Here is a 26,714-nt window from a genome sequence, read left to right on the forward strand (position 1 = left end):
TTTTTCGTTGTGTTGGAACAAACCTTATATTGACCGTTGACCCTCATTTCTAACTCTGTCGACCCAGCTTATTCGTAGTAGTCGTCTCTTAACCACATCTCAAAGGCTTCCAAGCGTTTAAGCATCGCCTCACTTAGGATCCATGTTTCTACTCCATAAAGTAGCACTGGAAAAATATAACAGTATGCCATTCGAACGCGAAGGTCAATGCTAAATAAAATAAATTTTATTTATTTATAAGGTGAATAGAACTTCAAAATATCATGCTGGCTATACTTTATGTTTCCTACCATATAATTGGTACCATATGGTATATATTACTCAATTAAAATCAACAATAAATTAATTAAAAATCTAATTAGCATTAACCAACTATAAGTAATAATTGCAAAATTAAATAACCAAGTCCATAAAACATTTTATTAATCTTTATTATAGGTATTTAACCTAGTAGATATCTACGTGTCTATCGTATATTTTAATAGAGTTGAACGAGCTCTCACACTTTAATGAAGACTTATAAACTGTTATACCAATTACTTGGTATATGTTGATGAATGTATCTTCAACCACATACAAGATTATTTTTTATGGTATTAAACATACCTTTACGGTTGATAAAGATTTGAAAGTTACTTAAAAGAAATTTGACTTGTGAAATCCTCTGTAATGAAATTCAATTATGAATAAAACAATAAAATCGTGGCTTAATTTAATGAATAGGTACTGAGTTTCGGTATTTTTTAAATACTGAAATCTGTATATCTACAATTATATTATCCATTTCAACAACTGGTACGTTGCATATAAACAAAACTAAAAATGAATGGTTCAAAAAATAATATGAAGTGAAGAACAAGGACAGTGCTATTTTTTTTTGTTTAAAACAAAAACCCACATGGTACAATTATCGATTCTAGTCCTAGAATATCTAAAAAATTCTTATGCTTAATATAAAATATATTTACAAAAAAATTTAACCAAACTAAAATATTTTAACGGATTTTATTATATTCGCCTTTTTTCGAAAGCTCGTTTACAATATTAAACTTAAATTCATCTATTGATCCATCTATACCTTTAAGATCATCTTCAATATCGTCAATTACGTCCCAATTATCGCAAGTTTCTTGCATGCATTCTGCACAAAACAATATAACCCCAATTTTCTGCATCCGCAAGTTAACCTTTTATATCCTGTTTTACAAGTTTTTTTTTAAAGTGTCTCAGGAATGAGTTGATCCAATGATTTCACTGAGAGTAACTCACTCTTGGACAACTTCCAACCCCAATTGGTTTCGAATTCGAAAGCACGTTTACAATATTAAATTTTAATTCATCTATTGATCCATCTATACCTTTAGGATCATCTTCAATATCTTTAATTACGTCCCAATTATCGCAAGTTTCTTGCATGCATTCTGCACAAAACAATATAACCTCAATTTTCTGCATCCGCAAGTTACCCTTTTCTATTCCGTTTTACAAGTTTTTTTTAAAGTGTGTTGAGAGTGAGTTGATCCAATGATTTCATTGAGAGTAACTCACTCTTGGACAACTTCCAACCCCAATCGGTTGTGTTCAATTCTGTAAGTGCAATATTTGGTCTAAAAAGTACATAAAAATGTCGCAACCATAATTGTATTAGCAGCAATTTTTATTTACTAAACTAATTTTATTTGGTGAGTTAACAAAAATTGTTTTTTCTTTCTAGTTCAACTTTGTAAGATATTTTGTCTTTTTTAGCAGCTCTTGATAATAATTGTAAACACAATTGAAAGCTCGAAATAAAAAATAGTTAACCAATAGCCCTTTTATTGACTACAACCCATCCAAAACAGTTATATATTTTTTCCAAACGAGTCACAAGTACTTCTTTTTTCTTATACATATATATATATATATATATATATATATATATATATATATATATATATATATATATATTGATTTATAGTATCAGCAATCGGTCAGGAAATAAAACTCTATTTGTTCAGTCTCAATATTTCGTCACGATTTTGTGACTTCTTCAGGAGAAAACTGTAAATTTATTAGAATAATTAATGATTATATGTAAACAAAATGAATATTTTAATACTTACAACTATAAGAATGAAAATTTAAATTTTTTTGACATATCTAAATAAATGACATATTTGTTTGATTTTATTAAGGAGTTATGGTAACCGCAATATGTTATAGAGTGAATTCCCGTTGTACAATTTTCAGCGAGTAGGTTAAAATAAACAATTATTACTATGACAGTATTATTCATTTTATAAAGTGGAAAGATGGAATTAATAGAATTGAGAAAGAATCAGGAACACGATAAATTGATCTATAAAATGTAATTGATGGTATGTAGTCAGTTACTGCAATACTGATATTTAGGAATGTAATAAAATTATAGGTACAGTTACTAGAGAATTACTAAGTTTGTGTTTAAAGGTTAAGATCTATCATATTATATATTGTTTAGTATGTTGCAGTAGATATTACTTAAATGATTGGTGTCTGTTTTATAATTGATAGATTCAGGAGTTTTATTAATGTGTACAATTTCAAGGAAAAGCCGATTTTTATAATTATCAACTTGTTCCAAGATTTTTACATTATTAAAGTCAAAGGTATGTCCTGTCTTCAAGTGGTGGTCCACTAAGGCACAAGAGTTTTTTTGTATGTTACAGTCACTTTTGTGTTGAGTGACACGTTTTTTAAGCCACTGTTGACTTTGACCAATATAACAACTTTGACATTGACTGCAATTTATTCTATAAATTATATTACTCATTAATGAATTTGGAGTTTTAACTTTTATTTTTGAGAATAACCTTGAATTTAGAAGTGGATTGTATTTAATTAATTTAATGTTCGGAAATGTTTTGAAAAGTGGGACAATTTGGTCTGTTAAATTTTTTATGAAAGGTATTTTTTTATATGAAACTGGTTGTGGATTATTTATTAAAGCTCTATTGTAAAAGTTAGTGTTATAAATAAGTTTTTTTAATATATGTTTTGGGTAGCCATTGTTTAAAAACATTTCAAAAAGTTTCTTTAAATTGACATCTAGGAAACTCCTATATATATATATATATATATATATATATATATATATATATATATATATATATATATATATATAACAATGTGACTTTAACAATTTAATTAGAAAAAGCGATAAACGCTTGTAGTCAACGCTGATCAGTTAGACTACAAAACACAACTATTTGGGTGTGCAGCTGAAGATAGGACAAAGAAGTACTCTTTTTAGTCTACCAAGCTTTCGCAAATCTTTATTTGCATCATCAGAGTGCTACAATAAACAAAATTAGTACAAATTACAGAATAAAAATTATTTTGTATCTTACACTAATTGAGGTTAGTTGTCATGATGTTTATAAAATTAAATGAACAACTCATCTGACTCCTACAAATAATGGCGAAAACTAACCAAAAAATGTAAAAAAAATGCTTTTAAAAGCACTCTAATTGTGGGATCTTTGTACAGGTCATTGAAAGATAAAGTACAGGAAATTGTTGCATTCTGTCACAATAAATGCATTGCTGATTACTTCAAATTTAAAAATTTCCGCCAATGATGCCATAAAATGTAAAGCTTTGCACGTGTAAAAAAATAAGTTTCCTTCGATTCAATGCACTAATAGCACACTCAAGTTTTTAGCTTTTCCTATTTTTTAGACATTTTATATTTACTTCCTGTCCAAAATCGTCTATTATTTTCAAGATAGTCAAATAACGCCAAAACAGTAAGACTTAGACCGAATGTATGCTTAACAAATTATCTCGAGAATTCAATGAGAAATATAAAAATGAAATGAAACTCAAATAACGAAGTTGGGACTACTTCCGATATAAACAAAAATAGCACATGTTGACAATTCAATAGCACATGTTGAGTTCAAATTTTTAGATCTCAAAACCATTTAGATTGGCAGATACGTCTAATAGGCCACACCGTGAGACATATTAATATCTCAGTTAAATTTTAAAGCAACTTGCTTAAAATAATTTCTGAATGTATTAAATTATCACATAAACGAGAAGTATAACAGGTAAGATTCAATCTTTCGCATTAGAAACCAGACAAAAATCCCGGTGATGAGTTTACCTATCTGCGGTGATGAGTTTACCAATCTCCAAAAGATGCCGGTGATCAGTTTACTATATCTCCGAGGGTCTAATAATTTTATGGGGGCTATATAGTGATGAGTTCGTACACGTCCGTAATAATTTTTGAACCCAAAAGATTTCTAAAAGTCGAAAAACAAAAAATGACAAAATTCATGTACATTTCACAACAAAAACACGCACAAATAAAGAAATAAGTCTCACGATTGAAAGAAAATGAAAATATTAGCAAACCCTGTAAATAAAGGCGGTATATTTTAAAAACAAAAATAAAAAAGATCCAAGAAGAATAAATGAGAAAGAAAGAGTGGATAACGCAAGAAATCATGAGCTTATTGAATTAAAGGGCTTTGGCCTTTTATTTTGAATATATATTTTGAATCAAATCGTCGACTGTTTAACCTCTTTTTTATAAGAATCTTAATGTAGGATACATAAATTGCCAAAAAATATTACTTTTAAACTTACCTTTTGCCTGACTTAACACTAATGGTGCACACTCCACGTGTAAGTTATCAATCCCTACTATAATTTCTCCCCACATATGTTAAAATATCTCATAAAATTTTTACTTTTTTGGATAGATGTTCATTTAACATACTGCAAAATTTTAGAAATGGTATTATCAATAACATATTTTTTAATACCATGAATATATATAGTGATGGAAAACGTACATGATTTTGCTATTTGGTAAATAAATTAATAAACTTTTCAGATATTTTTTTGTGTATCCATGACTAATTATTCCCTTTTACATTCTGAATGAGTATCTAAGAAATTGTTTGGCCTTATAGATAGTACATTTGAAAAAATCATCAAACAATCTTTACTCATGTTGCATTTGTTTTATTTCCATAAATATATTTCATCTATTTCCATTTTCTAGATATCTAAATTCTAGACTAGGGATGTTTTTTTTTTAATTTTTATTTAAAATTTTACCTTTACCGAATTTTTTGAAACTAAATATCTTTACTTAAATATCTTCTTTTTCTTCTTCTTTGTATGTACACATGACTCTGTCTGTTTTTCAATGTGCCTTCAATAAGTTGTAGTTCCATCGTTTTCGTGGTCTTCCTAATGATCGTCTTCCTATTGGGGAACCGTCTCTTGTCGTCTTTACTACTCTATTTGTTACCCAGTTCTTGATGTTCTCCACCTTGCATCTACGTCGTGTATCTGTACTTCTAAAAGCTCTGTCCCATAGTGTCTTGACATCAATTTTTCTAAGTGTTTTCATCTCTGCTATTTCTAACATCCTTTTTATCCTCTCTGTGTCATCTGTGTTTCTGCTACGCATGTCATTGGTCTAATGACTATTTTGTAAATTCTTCCTTTCATTTCTTTCCCGATATTTTTATTTCTCCATATTTTTTATTCACGCTGCCTGCGGCTCTATTTGATTTATTCACTTGATCTTCCACTTCAGTTTCGAGCTTCTCGTAGCTAGATAATGTGGTGCCTAGATATTTAAACTCCATCACTTCTATTATCTGACCTTCCAGCTCAAATTTACATCTTAGTAAATTTGTTGTTGTAACCATGCAGTTTGTCGTTTTTGGCTAAATTAACATGTTAAGTTTTTTGGCGGTTATATTGAATTGATGCAGCATACGTTGTAAATCATCTTCACTTTGAGAGAGCAGTATTGCGTCGTCTGCATAGCAGATTATTTTAAGTTGTTTTTCTCCCATTTGGCATCCTCTTTTAGTTCTTACTTTTTTTATTATGTTATCCATAATCAGGTTAAACAATAGAGGACTCAAGGAATCTTCCTGTCTTATCCCATTGCCAGCTTCATTAGGGTCGGTTAGTCCTTCTTCCACTTTTACTTTTATTGTGTTGTTTTGGTAGATATTCTCGATAGTTTTGATTATTTCTAAAGGTATCTCTCTTGCGTACAATAAGCGGATAACGTCCTTGAATTTGTCCCAATGAAATGCTTTCTTAATATCCAAGAAACATAGATATACCGGTTTGTTGTATTTTAATGATTTCTCTTGCACTTGCCTTATTATAAAAAATATAGCGTCGGTACATGATCTTCCCGACTTAAAACCTTGTTGTTCTTATGCTAGTGTTATAATTCTATTAGAGAGGTATTAGGATGCTTGATCTCCACTTTTGAGGAATTCTGTTTTGTTCTATTATTTTGTGGATTAGTTTCATTAGTTGTTTAGTCAGATCTGGTCCTCCGTACTTTGGGAGTTCGTTCGGTATTATTGTCCTCTTCTGGTTATTTTTCTATTTTTTAATTTCATTAATGCTTCCTTTACCTCTTCCTCCTCAATATTTATTTCTTCGTTTACTTGTTACTGTGGTTACTTGAATATATGAAATACTTTTATTAAAACTTCTTAGTATAAAATTTATTCTATAAATTTTTATGTTGGCGACTTTCTAATATTGCTTGTTTTTGAATGTTTGTGGTTTTAAATAACTTTGATCTTTTTAATGTAATCATCAATGTATTTAAATGGAAGTATTTAAATTTAAGCTATACGACGCTCACTTCTTCTAAGGGGAATATTTACTGATCCCATATACCTACGGTATCAAAATAATTGAGCTCTGGTTGGACTCTTTCCGTATTATTGAGCTTACTTAATGTTTACTTAGAGCTAGGTTTTTTACGTTTTCTGGGGGGTTATTTGGAACGGCTCCAGTAATAGAGGGAATAATATGTATCATTTGGGTACTTTCCATTCTACTCGTCTTGGAATTTCTGACTCGACAAATGCGATATTACTTGTCACATCGTTCGCTAGACGTAGTTGGCCGAATACTAGCGTAGACTAGCAAATCGTCCTAGTACAAACCTCCAAGTTGATAAAGCTGGGGTTCTATATTCTACGGCACAGTAAATGGCCACTTTTTAGAGCACATAGAATGTGAATATCTTCGTTCTCGTATTTAAGAGAGTTATTTCTCTATAGTTGTTTGGATATGTTTTTCGAGATTTCTTAAAAATCGGAACAGAACAACTGGTATACCAGTCCTTTGGTACCTCTGTTCAGCCTAAAAAAATTTAAAAAATATTGGGATCCATTTTGCGAGTCCCTGACCCCCATATTTTAATAGTTTTTTTGATATTTCATCACTTCCTGGAATTCATCTGTTTTTAAATTCTTCGTTCTCGCTATCTGGCAGTTGAGATTTGCTTTGACTGTTCAAATTCGTTAACTGGTTTTTACTGATTGATAGCATCTTTCATACTTTCCTCTGTGTACCGTAGATGTCGCGATCCGTGTCGCTCGTGAACTTAATCCAATGATCTTATTGTATTACCTTTATTCGTGAGTTTATTCTGTTTCTAATTTCTATGTAGATGACACATTATTCCTATGTACTGCTACTTTTGTATAACAAATAGCTTTTTCTTTTCCAGTCTGCAAGTTCTTTGACTTCTTGGCAAAACCAAGGTTTACTGTTCCTTGCAGCGTTGATGTTTTTTCCTATTTTGCGATGAATTTTTATGCAGCTTTTTGGATGCAACTTTTGATTTAGTTCGAGCATTCTTCTACTTTATAATATGTTAATGTTTTCCAATATAATAGTCAGGCTGTTCTGGTATAACCTTTGTATACTTTTCTACGTCAGTGATTTTATATTGTATTTCTCGATGTATTTAGAAGGTCTTTTAATTTTAATTGGTCGTTCTGAATTTTACATAAAATCAGGTTATGAACTGTTTCAGTGTTAGCCAAGTTTAGACCTCTGACATCGAGTATGTGTAATGGTGCGATAGCTCTGTTAGTGATTATGTAGTATCATTGATTATTGGCCTCTACTATTGCAAAACGTGTATCTGTGTTAGTCTTTTTATGGAAAGTACGTGTTTTTAAACCTCACCTGAGTTAAAGTACAGTGGTCAATTATGTTATCGTTCTCATTAATGGTCATTATCAGCCCATAGTCGTCCACTTTTGAAAATAGGCCTTCTCGAAAAACTCTTAATTAGATCTATCTTGTGCGGTTAGAATCCGGTTGATACATATTCTCTTTATGTCGTCAGTCCATTTCGTGATTGGTTTTCGCAGTGATGCTTTTGGTCCATATATTATCTTTCTATTATTATTATATTATCTTTCTATTTCTCAAATTTATGCCCAACCATGATCTTTCCATTCTACGTTGCATCACTTGTAATTTTCGTGCAGATTTCCTTGTTAGAATAAGTGTCTCTGCCCTATATGTAAAAAGAAGTAGGACACATTGATAAAAGGATCTTCTTTTTAAGCTGATAGGTATATCATCTTTAAAAAATTTCACGCTGTCTTTCATATACTGCCCATCTCAGAGGTATTCTGTTTAGCAGATAAACAATTTAAATATTTGTGCTAATTTTTATCATATTTCCAAGATATTTGTAGCTATCACCAACTTCCATTTCGATGTCTTCTACATTTAAAGTACGACCCGAAACTAAATTCGTCATCATTTTTGTCATTAATACTCAGACTAACTTTACGTGCCACATCGCTGAGTTCATTTAACATGTCATTGGAAATTCTTAGGTCATGTGAAATCAGGACAATGTCGTCTGCGGATCGTAGATGACTAAGCACCTCAGCATAGATAGTTATTCCTTTATTTTCCCATTTCAGTGATTTCAAAGCATTGATGGTATCTTGGTTCAATTTTTACTCACTCCAGGCAGTATGTAATTGCCTATCCTAGTATTAAAGCTTTGGAAAATGACTAGTTTTTGTTTGTAATTATTAATTTTGTCGTAGTATATTATAGAATGTGTCTCTTTCTTCGACGAGGTTAGAAATGTCTGGAGCGTAGACACTTATTAGGTGCAAAGGGGTCTGGTTAAGCCTTAGCGTTACCTGTAGAATTACATATGTCGTTTACCTATTCCATAAGTTAAATATTGTTTATGTATTTCTTATGTAATAGTATGCCACGCCTGTGTATTCTCTCTGTTCTTTGGGTTTACCACCATATATTAAGATGTATTGTGCATGGCGAGTTATTCCTTGACCTTTCTGTTTGGTCTCTGATAAGCCACATATATGTTTTCTATCTTTGCTCATTTCAATAATTGTTTCCTGGTCTCTCCCATTCCAAGATGTTATGTTTTAGCAGGCAAGTCTGGTTATGTTTAATCTTTGTTTCCGTTTCAGCTTGTCCTTTGTCATTGCATTATTCAACATCGATTCAATCCGACCTGGCGCTTAGGCAGCGTAGGTTCTGCGAGCCTAAATGTTTTCCCCGAGACAGAGTGCTAACTTGTCCCTTTTTTTTATCCAGGCTTGGGATCGGCAGCATGATTGAGCTACTAAATCTACCAGAATCATGCAGGCGGAGCTTAATTATATTGTATATGTAATTGTAACTTTGTGTCATTGGGACCTCAACACCTAATTAATTTTTCTAAAAATCTAAAATAATTAGATGTACATAATATGTAATACCTAATAGGAAGTAAATGCAACATGACTTCTATTTAATAATCCATTCTCATCACACAGTTTGTCGGTAAAATTCAAATCTAACAGTTCTAGTTCGAATGCAAATTTTTATTTTATTTCGATGTTTGACATCGATTGCACTCTTCACCGACTAAGCAGAACATCAGGAAGTCATGTTTTTACTAACAAGGAAATAAATTAAAGGAACGCGTGTCCTGTATATTTAATTGCTTCAGCTGACGCTACTAATACCAATTAAGATTTTATTTACTAAAAAGAGAGTAATAGGTCTTAGGTAACACTGCCAGAGATCTTACGATCATTGCAAGCATTGTATCTACTACTGACTTTTATGTCGTAAAATAGTTTTCAACACTTTAAAATCACAAGATGTCTTACAAGATATACTGATTTATATGTGTAGTTATAGATACACATATATATATATATATATATATATATATATATATATATATATATATATATATATATATATACATATATATTTACATATATGTTCCGAAAGATTTCCGCGGTTAGTGCAATTAAACCTAGAGCTAAGATTAATAGGAAAAATTATTATTAAACTCACCAGTCTTCCGGGTTGAACCGCGTTAATTATCATTGCGCCGAGCTTTCGACATCCTCTCTGATGTCTTCTTCAGGGCTTCCGAGGTCTTAGTCTCCCGAGCCCCTCAGATACTACTACACTGATCACCAATCAATTTACTACTCTACTCTACTACTGGAGTAGTAGCTCCAAAACAATTTGTTCACATTTGGCATGATAAAAATTTCGGGGCACAAAATAATAAAACTCAAATACCAATTTTAAAACACACTTTCTCTGCGCTCCATCATATTAGTGGTACCACAAAACAAAAAACGAAAGGTATTGGGTAAATACAACAAACTAAAGATGTGTCAGATGGGACGTGCTTGTCAACCAGTTGTAAAATTCGCAGGTAATAAAGTAATAAAACAAAAATAAAATTCTACGAAACTATAGGACAATGATGGTTCGGTACGTTTGCTTAAGTCTTGATCTTGCTGTGTATTTGTAACGAATTTATATTGCCTACCTCAGGGTAAGATTATGGGGTAGAAAATTGGGGACAGAAACTATGGGGGCGAAGATAAGGTAAGCAAAATAAACGCTACTAGTGCTTACGACACTCAGTTGGTTGTTGGAGAGCTGGGGTCGTGGATAACTTAAAATAAATGGGTTGGATTGGGGTATCTACACAATGAATGAAATAAAGGGGTTACTTACATAAATCTCCTGGACAAAATGAAACAAGATATGGAGACAAGGTTACCTCTAGCTATTTTAATTTGGACGCCGCTTCGAAGAAAACTTCCTGCTGGAAAAAGAAAGAAAATTTCTTCTTCCCTAAAATCAAAAATACATACAAGGGTTAGGAGATTTTCTAAAATAAAATAAACAAAATGGTTGGAGCAATAAATTAAACATTTATTTGTGTGTCTAACAAACAGTTACAAAAATATAAATGGCTCAAAAAATATACTATATAAATAGTTGCCAAATACAGAATAAAAAATCTTACATGTGTCCGTTTACAAACTCCGTTTACAAAGGGGTTGGAGATACTACAAAAACTTACAAATGTTACCGCACAGAGATTAATTTTTTTTTTTAAACAAACAAAACAAATTAATATCGAAACAAATAAAGCTAGCTGTCATATGTTAACATTAAATTTAAAAAAAAAATTAAAATGACAGCTAAGTTAAACCATAAAATTTACAATTTATTAAATATTACAATTCCTTTAAATTTTAATGAAAGCAATTATTAATAATTTCAAAAAAAGAGTCTGTCTTTACTTTAAAATTTAAAATGTTAATTGTTACCTTAATTTCACTTGTTTCACTTAACTTCAAAGAAAAAACTTGCTACTATCTCTGTGATTGGAGCTGCAAAGGACAAAACTCTCAACTTGAACAAAAGGACACCATTTCTATACGCAGGCAGGAACGATTGAAACAGGAACTTGGTGGAGGAATCAAGCTGACGACGGGGACATCCTATATACTCATTTTACAAAATTTCTTCAGTGCCGGTGCACAAATCTTATGGTGACTACTCTGTTTTAAACTGCCATTATGCAAAGAGTATTATCACTTTAACCGGTCTTAAGACATAACACAAAAAAAAAATTGAATCGACTCGCGATTCGTAATTACCCAAACATCTTTCTACTCTGACACGTCTGCCCTGCTTGGAACTTAAATGTCGACTCCTATTTGCGTTAAATTTTACAAATTCCACGCCATAAAATAACTCTTCCCCTTGTGTTTACAAGACCTAAACAAACAAATATCCCTCGGACTATCGTTCTAAGCGACAAATAAAACCTTTTAAATATTTCAGTTTATTGCGTTTTAACGACTAAAGGCAAATAAAAACTCTTTTTTATATTAGGGGGCATCATGAAATATAATCCTCAAGGCGACAAAAACTTGTCGAAATAGATATAACATAATTCAAATTAACAAAATAGCACGTAGTTTTTAAACCGGAGTTCTGCCTGACTTTGTAACAAAAGGTTATGGGATTTGAAAGTACACATAGACAAAAAATATATCCAGCGTTATTTACGCATTAAGGATTTTCTTAAAAGACAAAAACAGATTTTATGGCAATCTTTATGCGTACTGGCGAGATAAACGAACAGGGACGTATTATAAAATTTAAAACGCTACATATTTATGCGCGAAAATATGCAAAAGCGCTAATTTTTGCATATAATAAGCAAAATATGTAAATTATACTACTTGCGTAAATGCTCCTCTCTAGTTATTTTATTCTTTATTCCTCCATTAGTTTTATTAATTCTCCATAAAACTTGCCAAATCCTACAGCTCTACCATCTTTGATTTTTCTTGTAGCAGTCTTGTCTTTTCTTGATCTAACTTCTTTGATTGTAATCGTGGTTCCTGTTCGATATTCCTTGTCGTTAACGGTATGGTGTTGTTCATCTGTAAAAGCTGTTTCCACATAATATATCTTATAAGTGTCTAGTCTTTCTTCAATGCCTAACAGTAGCTTGCCTTGGTTGTCAGTCACACGCCCAACTGTTCGAGGATGGTATAAGACTGCAGCTTCTTTAACTTTTTTGAGAGAATCGCGAATATTAAACGAATCGTGTTTATGTTAGAGTAACTGTATTTATGCACATTTTCCGTTAGCTATTCCTCTTTCTATTCTATCTATTCTAATTATGTTTTTAGCATATTTGGCTCTACTTCTTGGCCACGTATTCTGCAATTTTTCGGTCACGTGGTTCGAAGTTCGCATACTTTAGAGAGATTAATTGTTTCTGGAAACGTTCTTGGGAAAAGATCAAGAGGACGATCACCAACTAGATGGTCCGACCAAATTAAGAATTCATCTGCAAACTCATTCTGCAAAGCTCTCAGAGTAGCTGAAGATAGAGACCAATCGAGAAAAATTGTTAGGAATATTGGAAGAAATAACGATCCTCAGTAATGGGGAAACGACAAGAGACAGAGATAATAAATAAAACAAATTATACATTTATACATACATAATAACCTTTTCTCTTCTACCGTTAGGTGTCGAGGGAAGTGGTTCAAGCTTTTGATGAATTTTCTTCATTCTTTCCTGTTTTTCCCTATTGGTTTAGCTTCCTAGTTTATGTTCTACTTTTATCCTGATTTTTCTTTCTTCTATTATTTCGTATAGTTTGCTGCTACATATAGTGGGGATATGCCTCTATAATTCAGACAGTCTCTTGTTTTTTCCTTCTTGTGCTCTGAAATAATTATTGCATTTTACGATTCACTCGGCAGTATTTTTTTCTTCCATATTAGATTTCGGATGTATAATTTTTTTTATAATAGCTGGATAATGTAATTTATCCAGCTGTTTGTTTCGCAAATTTTAGGAAACACAGTGGAAAAATTTGAATTCGGTTTCGCTAGGCAGAAATCGTTTGATTTCTCTTTTTGTTTTTAGATGGCGTAGTTACGTCCGTATATAGTTATTTTGATAACTATTGTCTAGGACGGGAGAAATTTTTGTTTTGGTTCAGAGCAGTGACTATACCGTTCTGACGAGACCTAAAGAGGTCGAAATACGTAAAAGCGGTTGTCGCTGCCTTGTATCAAAACAAAAATCTAGTACCGTCATTATGTTTTATTACTTACTTCGTTTGGAGTACAAGAAACTGAATTCACCACGAATTTTGACTAGGATGAACGGCATGTGGAATGCAATTTTAGATTCCCTTGCCGAGTAATTTATCCAGCTGTTTGTTTCGCAAATTTTAGGAAATACAATGGTAAAAATTTGAATTCGGTTTCGCTAGGCAGAAATCGTTTGATTTCTCTTTTTGTTTTATAATTTTTTTCTTTTTATCCTATATATTTCATCGCTCCCTGGAGCTTTCTTAGGTCTTTATCTTTTCTATTGCTTTCTCTAGCTCTTCTTCCTGTATAGCTTCTCTTTTCTCCGTGTTTTCGTCTGATCCACCAATTACGTTGTTTTCTTTCTCCTTTGCTTTTCTTGCTCTCTATTGAACAGTTGTTCTAAATGTTCTCTTCATCTTTTTATTTTATTCTTGTTATCGGTTAATATTGTATCGTTTTTGATTAATATTTGGTTTAGTTATATTTCTTTCTTTCTTCGTAGGTTTTTCTGTGTTCTATAAAACACTTTCACATTTTCTTTACGGTTTTTGTTTCATTTTTTCTCCAAACTTGTCCCAGCTTTTCTTTTTCTTAATTTTGACTATTTCTTTAGCTTTTATAATCGGTATTTTATATCTTTCATATTTTTGTTGCGTTTTGTCTAGGTATTCTTTTCACAATTTCTTCTTTTCTCTAATTTAAATTTTTACCTCTTTCACTATTTTCTTCTCTACCTCCTCCTTATACATATCTGATTTTTGTTGTTTCTCCCCTTAGTTTGAGCATATTAATTATTTCCCTGTATTTCTTATTCTTATTGTCGGTGTTTGTTATTTCAATTTCTTTGCTGTTAAATATAGTTTCCAGTAGGTAGTGATCACTTCCGATTTCATAGCTTCTTGTCACCCTTACGTCTTTTATCCAGCATATCTCTGTTTTTTGCACTATAGTATAGTCAATGTTTGATTGTTTGTTTCTTAATATGACTTCTCTTGACAGTGACATTGATCAGTCTACAGGTATTATTCCAAAGATGCAGATATATGACTTGCGATATCTACACCCGAAAAATGATGGATGTTTTAACAAAAGGACAAATAAATGATAAAGACCGGCGTATAATACAAAATTTATACTGGAACCAATCAGCCACAATAAGAACAAATCTTGAAGATGAATCAACGGATGCGTTAGACAAGGATGTATACTTTCACTATCCTATTCAACCTATATTCAGACGAAATGTGATGCGGCGGTAGCACCACATTTCGAAGGCTTCTAATCGTTTGGAAGTTGCCTCCGTCAAGGTCCAGGCTTCGACTTCATATAAAAGGGTAGAAAATACATAGCATCTCAAGACTCTTGTTCTTATATCAATGTTCAGGTGCATATTACATAAAATCTTCCTGAGGGGATTGAAGACAGCTCTCACCTTTTCTATACGACATCTTATTTAATGTGAGTGGTCCCATTCCTTATTTAGGCTGCATCCAAAATATGTAATTGTAAATTTGTCAACTATTTTCAAGGGTTCATTATTAGCTGTGAATTGGTGCTGTATCATGTCGTTTTTACCTACTACAAGAATTTTGGTCTTCTTACAGTTTAATTTTAATGCCGTATCTATTCAGGCTTCCACTACACGGTCTATTAATGTTTGCAGATCCTCCGCATTATCAGCAATCAAAACCGTATCGTCCGCATATCTTAAATTGTGTAAGATTTCACCATTGATTTTTATACCTTCTCTTAAACCATCAATAGCTTCCCTGAACAGCATTTCCGAGTAAGTATTGAACAACTTTGTCATCAATACTAGATTCTTTCAGTATCTGAAATAATTTTTGATCTTGCACCTTGTCAAATACTTTTTCAAAGTCTCTAAAACATGCGTAGACTTCGCAATTTACGTCTAGAGCTCTTTTTATCAATATTTGTATGGAAAATAGGGCCTCTCGCGTTCCCAGTCCGTTTCTAAACCCAAACTGAACACTGCTAATGTTTTCTTCAAGTTTTCTATATATGGGAGAGTGAATAACAGAAAGAAGGATTTTGAGTGCATAGCTCATTAAGCTTATAATTCTGTAATCAGAGCATCTGGTGTCATTTGCCTTTGTGGGGAGAGGGATGAAGGTGGAAACTAGTCAATCTGTAGGAAATTCTGCAGTTTCATAGATTTTGTTCAGTAGACTCGTTAGGAGTTTGAGTTGGTTGTTTTCAAATAGTTTCAATATTTCAGCTTGTATGTTATCAGGTTCAGTTGCTTTGTTGGTTTTTAGTCTTTTTTTGCATATGTTACTTCACTGAGCGTTATTTCTGGTCCTGAACATCTAGAAACACTGACTTCTATCTCTTGCTCGTCCTTGAATCATTCTTCCATGTATTACCTTCATCTCTCAAGTATTCTCTCATTTTCGTAGAGCAGATTGTTGTGTTCGTCTAGTATTAAGTTATGACTTTCCGTTTCCTCCCGTTAAGTTTTTTGATCTTTTTATGTAGGTTAAAAGTGTCATGCTTCTGTTCTAGGAATTCTATTTCTATGCATTGATTTTGTAGCCATGATTCCTTTGCTTCTTTAATCTTTTTCTTAATGATTTTGTTTATTTCTTTTTACCTTCCTCATTCTTATTTCTGTGTTTTCTTCGTTCTTCCATTAGCTCTAATATTTCTTGTCTCATCCACGGCTGTTTCTTTATATTGTTTTCTGGTTTAAGTTTATTATCTACCACTAAATTACAGATATTTTTGATTTTATTCCACACATCATCCACACTTATTTTTTCTTAATTAATATCGGAGATTAACATGCTGTTTATTTTGTTATTGATCTCCTCTTTGACTTCGTCTTTTGTGGTTTTATCTTTCAACTTCTGGATATCCGGACGTTTTTGTGCTTCTCTTTTATGGACTTTTTTTATGAAACATCCTAGTAAAAGATTATGGTCTGATGGAGCATCTGCCTCCGGATATGTTTTTGCGGATTTTACGGAATTCTGAAATCGTTTGTTGATGATGATGTAGTTAATCTGGTCTCTAATCATTTTTTTTTTTGGACAGTCAGCTGAAGATTTCCAGGTGTAGAGTCTTCGAGGTGGTAATTGGAAAAAGGTGTTCATTATTGCACTATCCGTTTCTTGGCAGAACTGAACAAGGCAGTCTCCTCTATTATTTCGCGTTCCTAGTCCAAAGTGTCCCACAGTATTGCCAACACCTCCTTTGCCTACTTTGGAGTTGAAATCTCCTAGGAGGATATTCACTTCTTGTTTTTTAGTATGTTTTAGGGATTCTTTCAATTGTTCATTCCTGCTCCGAAGTTGGAGTATATGCGTGAATAATGTTCACGTTACTGGTTTAGCATTAATTTTGAGTACTGCAAACTGCAACTTTATCTGACATTCCTATAAAACTAAGTACACATTTGTTAACTTCTTTATTTACTATTATAGCCACTTAGTTTTTGTTTCTTGTTGTTGTATCCCCACAGTAGTATATTGTGTGGTTTTCTATTTCCCACTGTCCTAAATTGGGCCATCTAAATTCACTACATCCAAGTATGTCAATGTTGAGTCTTCGCGTTTCTTTAATTACGTTATTCACTTTTTGGGCCTGGAATAAACTTCGTACATTCTATGTACCAATCTTCTTATCATGCTAAAATCTAAATATTTGTGGCAACCGGGGTATTATTCGCCCCCTCTCCCCACTAAAGGGGTCTCCGGGACTAAGGGCTGTTTCTATGTTGACTTGATCCATGGTTATTCTAGTTAATAGTAAATATTATATTAGTTACTACTTTAAAAGGAGGCTGTTGACAATCAAATTTTTTCAAAACTGAAATTCTGTAAATTTTAACTGCTTATATCAATTATTTATATGTCATTAACATTATCTGACAGCCAACTGTTATTAGAAAATTGTCATTAGTAGATTATGTTTCCCATAGTTATTATTATTAATAATTTGTATTTTCTAAGGCACAGTAAAATTTTTTAACCTTTTCCGGTTTTGTAAACTAATATTTTAACCTGCGGGTTTAAGATCTTAATTGGTTTTATTAGACAGATAGTATTACCCTGTAAGATCCATTTTTACAGAAGCGCGGTCTTCACTACGCTACGCTGGATGCTCGCATTGCATAAGAAAAGGATATGGAAGTATAATAAAGTGAAATATATGAACGAAGTGGTAAACGTCTGTTTCATAGAAAGTATGTGCATGGGTGATAGGTATATATAAACCACAAATGCCAATTTTAAACACACAAAGCCTTCCGTCTCTCACGATCATCATGAAGGCCTTGGTAAGTGCTTCTACAGCAGTGATTTTTTTTTTCAAAAAAAGTGAATAGTGATTACACGGATGGTTTTTCGGATTTTGCAGTGCTTTACAGGATTTTTGTGTTAATTTTTAATATACAATTGTGGCGACAATAATTATTGCCTTATTAATTCTACTAAAAGTGTTTTACTTATTTTATCAATTAATATAAACTCATTCAATTAGTAGAATTCAAAATATTTAAAAATATTTTACATCTGTAAAATATATAAATCAAACAACCAAAGATGTTGATCTCATTTTTTAAATTATTAGAATCGGAGAAGAAATTTTGTCATTATACTGTAAATTGTTAATCAATTTTGAAATAATTAATAATAATTCTACAATTAAAAGCTCAAATACCAAATAAAAATTTAAAAACATATATTTTCTATTTTTTGTTATCAGAACTTTTCTAATGCAATTAATTTATATTTTATTTAATTATTAACATTATTTAATAAATTTTTTTTGTAATTTAAATCTTTAATTAGAATTAAATCTTAAATCTTAAATCATAATTTATAAATTATTTTTAAAACAAACATTCTTACATTTGAGTTTATTAATTTTTTCCACTTAAATATTTTAAGATATATTTGTGAATTAATATTTTTTTACATAAACAATGAAAAAAGTATCGTCCACTTAGCAATTATTTAATTTAATATTATTTGTATACAATATTTATTTAGATTATTAGTTCTGATACAATTATCTCAGTATGGTTTTTTTTTATTTATCTTCAATCTATATTAATTGTCCATAAATGTGGAATCGATCTTTTAAATATGGTTAAATATTTTTTACAATTTTATTTTTATTTATGCAATAAGATTTTATAATATAAAAATGGTTCTAAATATTTCAAAATTAGTGATTTAATATAGTCATAATCATCTGAATTTATTTATAGAACCTAGGTCTTTATTAACCATTTTCATTAATTTTTGTCATCATCTTGATTTCAGAAGATCTTAAGGTTAATATTGTTCATAATTTTGTTGAATAATTTGGTTGCAATAATTTTATTTTAAATAATCTATATTTATAAAACACAAATCTAATATAATCACATTAAGGCTATTCAGTTTACCCCTATTTATTACATCAATATATTAAAAACAATAGTTTTATCTTTTCCAATTTTTAACGCAATTTATAATTTCGTTCAAGTTAGATTTTCCGTCTAACATTCCAAATCCATTAGAAAATTTATTAGTTACATTTATTCCTGTATTACAATGTTTTCCAATTGTTTGGAAGGTTTATATTATCTGTTTATTTACCTATATTTATATCTTGTTACAGTTTTGTACTCGTATTAAATTGTAGATTTCAAAGAGATCGTTTGATTCCACACATTCCACAACGCGACATAAATCTTTTGTGTATACTTTACATCTACGTTGTGGTCCAAAAGATCTAGACATTTAAGAAACTCTGTTATCCATTTCAGAATATTTTACGTCTTTTGCCTGATCATGTACTTAAAAGACTTGACCTCAAGGTATTTATGACGTTGGAAAAATAATTCCAAGTCTGTAAATAATATGTTCAGGAAGTTTATTTTACAATTGTTCAGAATTTGCATGTTCCTCTCTCCATTTGGTTTATTTTACAGTCATGATATCTAAGTGAACTGTGAGAATTCCTGATAGAAGACTATTTTTGTTTTGTAAATTGAATATTGTAATATTCGTTTTAGCTGCCTTTGGTCTGCAATATTTTCTCAGTATGATACATTAATTTCCTTTTTTCTTTTATAACAGACACTTCTAGATAAAATATTTTTCTTCCGATTAAAGAGTATTAAGACAATTAATATTATTTTTTTGCATATTATTTCAAGAACAGATTTTCCGAATCAATACTCCTAAAACAGAACCATAGTAACTGCTTTAGGCTTTGATAGTTCCAATGTGTACATTTAAAAAAAATTATTTTGGGAAAAAAAGAAATACGAGGCCGCGTATATTTATTGAAGAGTATTTGTTTGTTGAAGCACATAATTTAAAATTTTTCTTCGCACTACAATAACCATATACGCCATATGGTACATGTATTCTACTTTCTCCGTACGTCGAAGTAGAAATTTCTTGATAATTACTTATTACTCTTATATATAAAGTAAAAGTTTATGTATTACATTCAAAATGTTTATTATTTCGTTAAGATTGCTTATCACATCATCATTGTGTTTTTTCAACATAATAATGATTAACTGATCATGCTTATTATGAATATTTTTATAAAAGTTATTTTCCAACTTTTTTCCTCTAAATGTTTCAAACTTGAAGTTTAGGTCATATTTTTTTTTTATAAATACAGTATCAAACTGCTTGCCAAAGTAATTGCTGTAGACATCTCTTTATGGTGCCTTTTCTAGTATGTATTGTTAATAATTTGGGAAAAATGCTTCTTCGTTTTATCCTGTTTTTAATAACAAATTGACGCCTATGTCTGTTTAGTCTCTTAGATTCTTTAATTAGGAGCATGGTCTTATTCCTGGTCCCCTATTTCCTTTAACCATCCCCTTAAATATGAGTCATAAGAAGTTTTACTTTTCTTCTTTATAATATGCTCTCGATAACTTGTTTTTTTATAGTTCACAATGTTCAAGATATCCCAATTAGCTTCCGTCTTTCTTAGCAACTCATTATTGGTCACATGCTCTGCCCAAGCATCCATCAGCTCAGTTCCGTATCTCTCATAATGTTAATTTTAAAGAGAGAATTTTAAATATCATTTTAGTCTATTTTGAGGCATAAACTATTCCATTAATTTACTTTTTGTATTTTGCCGAAATTAAATTGGAGAAATAAATTTTTATACAATTCTAGATAACTCTATAACTCTACACAAATTAGTTCCATTCTTTAGTTTTTTTATTAATTTTGAAGCTATTAAGAAAATTATGTTAAATTTCAACTTGGAATATGAATAACAGTATTAGTTTTTTAAATTGTAAATTGACGTAGAACAATTTTTTTTAATTTAAAGCAATAACCTAATTATTATATACGAAATTAATTAATAAATATTTACGTAGCAGCCATTAATATCACTATTTACTTTAATAATTTTCTCACTACATTGTACGTATTATAATTGTTTTAATCTTTTTTTTTTCCCAGATTGTCCTTAGCGTTTGCTTTTGCTTAACTCTAGCTGCCGAATCCGAGAAAAAGGAAGTAGCGCAGGAGAGTAAAAAACAAGACAAACGTGGTCTTTATGGCCTTGGTGATCATGGTGGAGGATTCGACCTAGGCGGTCATGATTTTGGAGGCGGCGATTACGGAGGTCATCACGAACACCACGAACACGTAAAAACTATCGTAGTTGAAAAGAAAATTCCAACTCCTTACGAAGTAGTCAAGCATGTGCCTTACACCGTAGAAAAGAAAGTACCATACGAGGTCAAAGTACCAGTACCACAACCTTACGATGTGTACAAAAAAGTACCTTATCCTGTAAAAGAAATCATTAAGGTGCCTGTAATCATACCACAACCGTACGAAGTTATTAAAAAAGTACCATATGAGGTGAAAGTACCAGTACCTAGACCTTACGAAGTCAAAGTCCACGTACCACAGCCTTATACCGTTGAAAAGAAAGTAGGAGTACCTGTTAAAGTACCAGTCCCACAACCCTACACTGTCTACAAAAAAGTTCCTTACCCAGTCAAAGTTGAAGTACCATATCCCCAACCTTACACCGTAGAAAAGAAAGTACCCTATGAAGTTAAAGTACCAGTCGACAGGCCATACACAGTCCATGTTCCCAAACCTTACCCAGTTACCGTTGAAAAGCACGTTCCTTACCCAGTCGAAAAACCAGTTCCTTATGAAGTTAAAGTTCCAATTGACAAACCATACCCCGTTATCGTTCATAAGCCTGTACCTGTTCACATTAAAGTACCAGTACCTCAACCTTACACTGTAGAAAGGAAGGTGCCAGTAGAAGTAGAAAAACCTGTTCCAGTGCCAGTTAAGGTGAGAAAAATTGTTTAATAAGTTTGTTCATTTTTCAATGTAACTTAAAAATTCATATATTCCTTTTCTATAGAAATTTAAACTATTAAATCCATAAGGCTTTAAAATTGTTCCTTAAATGGATTTGTTATTATTCCAAATTTTAATATATTTATTCCCTATTAAGTAACTTATAATTTAATCCCGAAAATGTTGAGGTTAAACAGTATTCATTTGAATCTTAAATTTGCTACCTTATTTATAACGCTAATATTCATATAGATTTCTTCTCCTTTAAGAACCTTTTCCGTTGAATCACAGCAGCTACAAATATCTTGGCGTTTGAAACTAAAAATCTGAATGATTAAGCCTAACATTTTTGCACTTTTGGTATATGTGTTCTTTTAAAATTGCTCTTTTTCCTTTTTTAATCTATTTTTCCTTAAAAACGTTTATGGTTTAGTGGTTTAAAACTTTAGATCTTTTCCCGAGAGATCTTTTTGTATAATATATATCTACGTTTAGTAGATATATATTATACAAAAAGATGTAGCTTTTGGATAGATTTTAGCATCTGCTGTTAAGATTCTTTTGGGTAGTTAATTTGCTTCCATAGGTACTTTTTTAGTTTCTCTGGACCTTGTCCAGAGAATTCCGTAGATTTGTTTCGGTCTGTGTTGCGTTTCATGGCGGCTTTTAGTAGCTTATCTTCATTTTTGGAATCATAGTCTATTACAGGATCACGTTCTACAGTTTTAGGATGCCTGGAGCTGCTTCGTTTGTTTGTTAGCCGTCATAAAAATTTAGAACGGATGGTCAATTCTGGTACAGACCAGCATTTCAGGACAAGGCTAGCGAAACCTAGATGTGCTTGATATCTGGGGTTGAAGAAAGAGTTCTTAGCTTCCATTATATCGTTCCATTCTTACCGCTCATATTACAGCTCATATTAAAGAATTAACTGCGACGACCAAGCATATAAACCCACTCCACCACGACAAGATCGTCACAAATATAAGTAGCCCTGCTCTTGATATGTGTTGGTCGGATAGTATATTTGGTCCTTATTTTTGTATACTACAGAAACATGTAGCATAACACCAAACACAAACTATGATGTTCTATGAAGAACATCAAATCCTTTAGAATTTTGAGTCAATATTAACCATGACAATGAAACTGTTATCCTTCTTTGTCTTCAATGTCTTCCTTTATTCGGCTAGCCCACCTTAGAGTTTATAGCAGGGTAGTCTGCGATCTACTATCTTGGGTCTACGGTATATAAGGAAGGTAACAGGACCAGTGCTACGTTCAAACCGTCCATTATTACCGCTGGTTTTACCCAAGGCACTCATTTTATTCAAGGCGAGCCAACCTGGGGCATGTAGATATTTAAAAATTTCTAGATCTAGTTCTAGTTGTTCTCGTCGGCGTTGGGATTCGGTTCCCGGCCTTCTGCGTGGAAGTTAGACACTCTATCTGGCTACTAGAAAATTATTAGAAATAAAAAAAAACAATAAAAAATCTTACAACAGGACAATCTGAAAATCAGTTGCACCAGAAAAACTAAAGCAAAAGGAAATATAGACGAAAGAAGAAATTATAGCTAAGGAATAACAGTCTGACAGTAAAAGATTATAAAATAATTGTTTTATGGTATGGACTGTAGAAAGTATTGAAAAAGAAATCATGTCATGTTAAAAAAAAAGAAATAAAATAATGTTTTTGTCCAGATTTTGTGAAAGAGTTTTTTCCTTTTTAATGAGCGTTAAATATATGCTATAGGGAAGATCACGTTTGCAATACATGCTCCATATATAAATATAAATAGAGGATAATTATATATATACAGATATAATACTTAGACTATTTATAAACTATTGGAAAATATATTAGAAAGCAGAGCAAAAAGGTTAAATATATGTACTTTTTCAAGAATGTTTCCTTGTCAACTTTTCATTATAAAACAGCCATTTATCTGTCGTAGGAATGTTCTGCATTTTTTGCATATTTTTGTAATCGTCGTAATACCTGCATCTACATGTTTATTTAAATGAATAGTGATAAATTTTATGTAAACATTTTTTGTCACTTAATATTACGTGTCTACCTACTTTTCCAGAACAATAATTAATTTATTAAAATATCAAGAGATATTTTCTAAATTATTTACTCGTTTAATTATTCATCATCATTAATTTTTATGGAAAGTTTTCAACATTTCTTCTCTCTAGACAGGTGCAATGCAGAAAATACACCACAGTATTTTGCTGAGCAAGTTGCAATTCTACTCTTTCCTTGTAATTTTCTCTGTCCAAGCAATTATCATATACTTACGCTTAACATATACTGCATTAAATCAATTTTTCTACTGAAAGTGTCTATCTATCTATCACATAATTTATAATTTTTGGATAGATGTCTATCGTCCAGGTGTGTCATGTCCTTTCAGAACATTGGTTACCATCATAGCTATTTTAATTTTTGTTCACTGCCACTCTAAATAGTATGTTTGTATATATATATATATATATATATATATATATATATATATATATATATATATATATATATATATATATCATACCAATCTCATGAGTTTTTCAACCATGAAGAATTTCCTCGTCCTTGACTGCGATGTTTGCTATTTTGTAGCAACCTATATTTGGGACCTCTCATTACATGTCCAAAGTACTCCAGCTTTCTCTTCTTGGTGCTTTTTATAATCTCAGTAGCTGATTGATAAGTTCTTCCTGATAAGTTCTAGTATTGTGGAGTTTCAAATTTTATCCACCCAAAAAACTTTTAAAATTCTTCTATAATACCACATTTAAGTTCAAGTTCAAGACTTGACACATCGAGTAGGACCGATAACACGTAGCAGCGAAATAGGTGAATCCGAAATGCCAATTTTAGGTCTGTGTTACATAATACGTTGGACACCCTTCTAAAAGCGGTTCTACTATGTTCAATTCTGGATCTAATTTGACCGTGACTATCTGCGTTATAGTTTAACTGATATCCAAGGTACACCATTTGATCAACTTGCTCAAGTTTGGTACTATTTACATTACGACTATTTTGGTTTTCCGTATCTTGAGATCCAGACATGCTTTCTTACATCTGTCAACGACGTTGTCAAGTAATGTTTGTAGTTTATGTCATTATAATTCCGTAGTACTATAATTATACCATTGATTTATGAATCCATCTAAATAGTACCCAAAGTAGTAATAATATACTTTCCATGAAACCGATTTGTTTACATACTTTCGACATTGGGTTCATTTATTATATTTGTCGAGTCTTGGGCAACGTTTCATAAAAATTTTATTTCCAAAGCTTCAATTCTGCTGTTGTCTAATTATCACTTCCGTAGGAACGTCAATAATGGCCTATTATTCTACTATTTCGTTATTTTTGATACATGATCATGTCCTATGCCCATTACTTTTATTTGATTTGATATTTGACATTTGTATGTCTATACTTGTCTATACTAAGCTTTGGAATCAGTTCTCATCGTCTTGGATTATAAACTTAATCTGCAAATAATAATGAAAATCGTAGAATTGATAAGATATTACTTAAGCAAATAGTTCTGAACACTTTTAATTTGGAGGTCCAATGTGTTCTCCAATAGTTTATTAGTTTTCTCTCAAAATTTCTATTTATTCGTCTCTTTGATTATCTACACTTTCAGTTAATTTTTGCTTGTCAGGGTACCTTATAGTTTATTTAAAACATAAAATTATTCTTTTTTTAGGTACATGTTGACAAACCATACCCAGTCATTAAAGAAGTACCATACCCAGTAGAAAAACAAGTACCCTACCCAGTCAAGGTACCAGTACATGTCCCAGTTCACGTTCCTCACCACGAACATCACGAAGAGATTGGTCACGGTGATTACGGCGGTCATGATTTCGGAGGCCATGGTGACTACCACTGAGAGCATCGTTGAAGTTGTTGTTACGTCTTTTTAATTTGTCTTTTAGTAACCAACAATTTTGATATGAAAAACACAGAGCTGTCAAATACATGGGCCAGAAAGTGTTCTTCTTTTCTCTAGGAATAATTTAGTCAATCGGTTATTGTATTTTTGGTTCTGATTAGTGTTTCTGAACAAAATTGTTGCTGACTAAAACTACAAAGTTGCCACATCCTTGTTATGCGCTGTTGTTAATGTAAGAAATACTCTCATTGTTTCATAATCTCATTTCGAATTTTCTCGAAACCAAGAAGCGTACAGTATTATTTAATAGAAACTGTGTTAATAAGTGTATTTATCTACTTTTATTAAATAAATGATTTATAGAAATAACACGTGTTTTTGTAAAGATAATGACCTTCTTCTTAGAGTGCCGTCTCCCTACGGAGGTTGGCAATCATAATGGCTATTATTATTTTTGAACTTGCTGCTCTAAATAAATAAATCAATCTACATTGATACCAATCACGTAGATTTTTTAACCCAGAAATCTGACTTCAGCCAACAGATCTTCTTCCTTGAACTTTTCATATTTTGGTCCTCTCATCACGTGTCTAGGTATTCTAGTTTTTCTTGTTTGTATAGTGGTGATTAATTATGTTTGTTCGCCAATATAATGACCAAATATAGTTAAAAAAACGCAAGATATTATTGGTCAAAAATTTTTATTGGAAGACCTGT

General features: G+C 31.5%; 1 protein-coding gene across 1 annotated transcript; it reads left to right on the plus strand.

The window, feature by feature from the left end:
• The first annotated feature begins 17,908 nt into the window (after positions 1-17,908).
• On the plus strand, positions 17,909-26,366 carry Vajk4. Its single transcript, XM_072520520.1, has 3 exons — positions 17,909-18,048; positions 21,206-22,063; positions 25,809-26,366. The coding sequence occupies exons 1-3, from the start codon at positions 17,992-17,994 to the stop codon at positions 25,992-25,994; spliced, it is 1,101 nt and encodes a 366-aa protein (XP_072376621.1). The 5' UTR covers positions 17,909-17,991; the 3' UTR covers positions 25,995-26,366.
• Positions 26,367-26,714: the final 348 nt, after the last annotated feature.

The sequence above is a fragment of the Diabrotica undecimpunctata genome, chromosome 1, assembly GCF_040954645.1.
Source record: "Diabrotica undecimpunctata isolate CICGRU chromosome 1, icDiaUnde3, whole genome shotgun sequence".
NCBI lineage: Eukaryota > Metazoa > Arthropoda > Insecta > Coleoptera > Chrysomelidae > Diabrotica > Diabrotica undecimpunctata.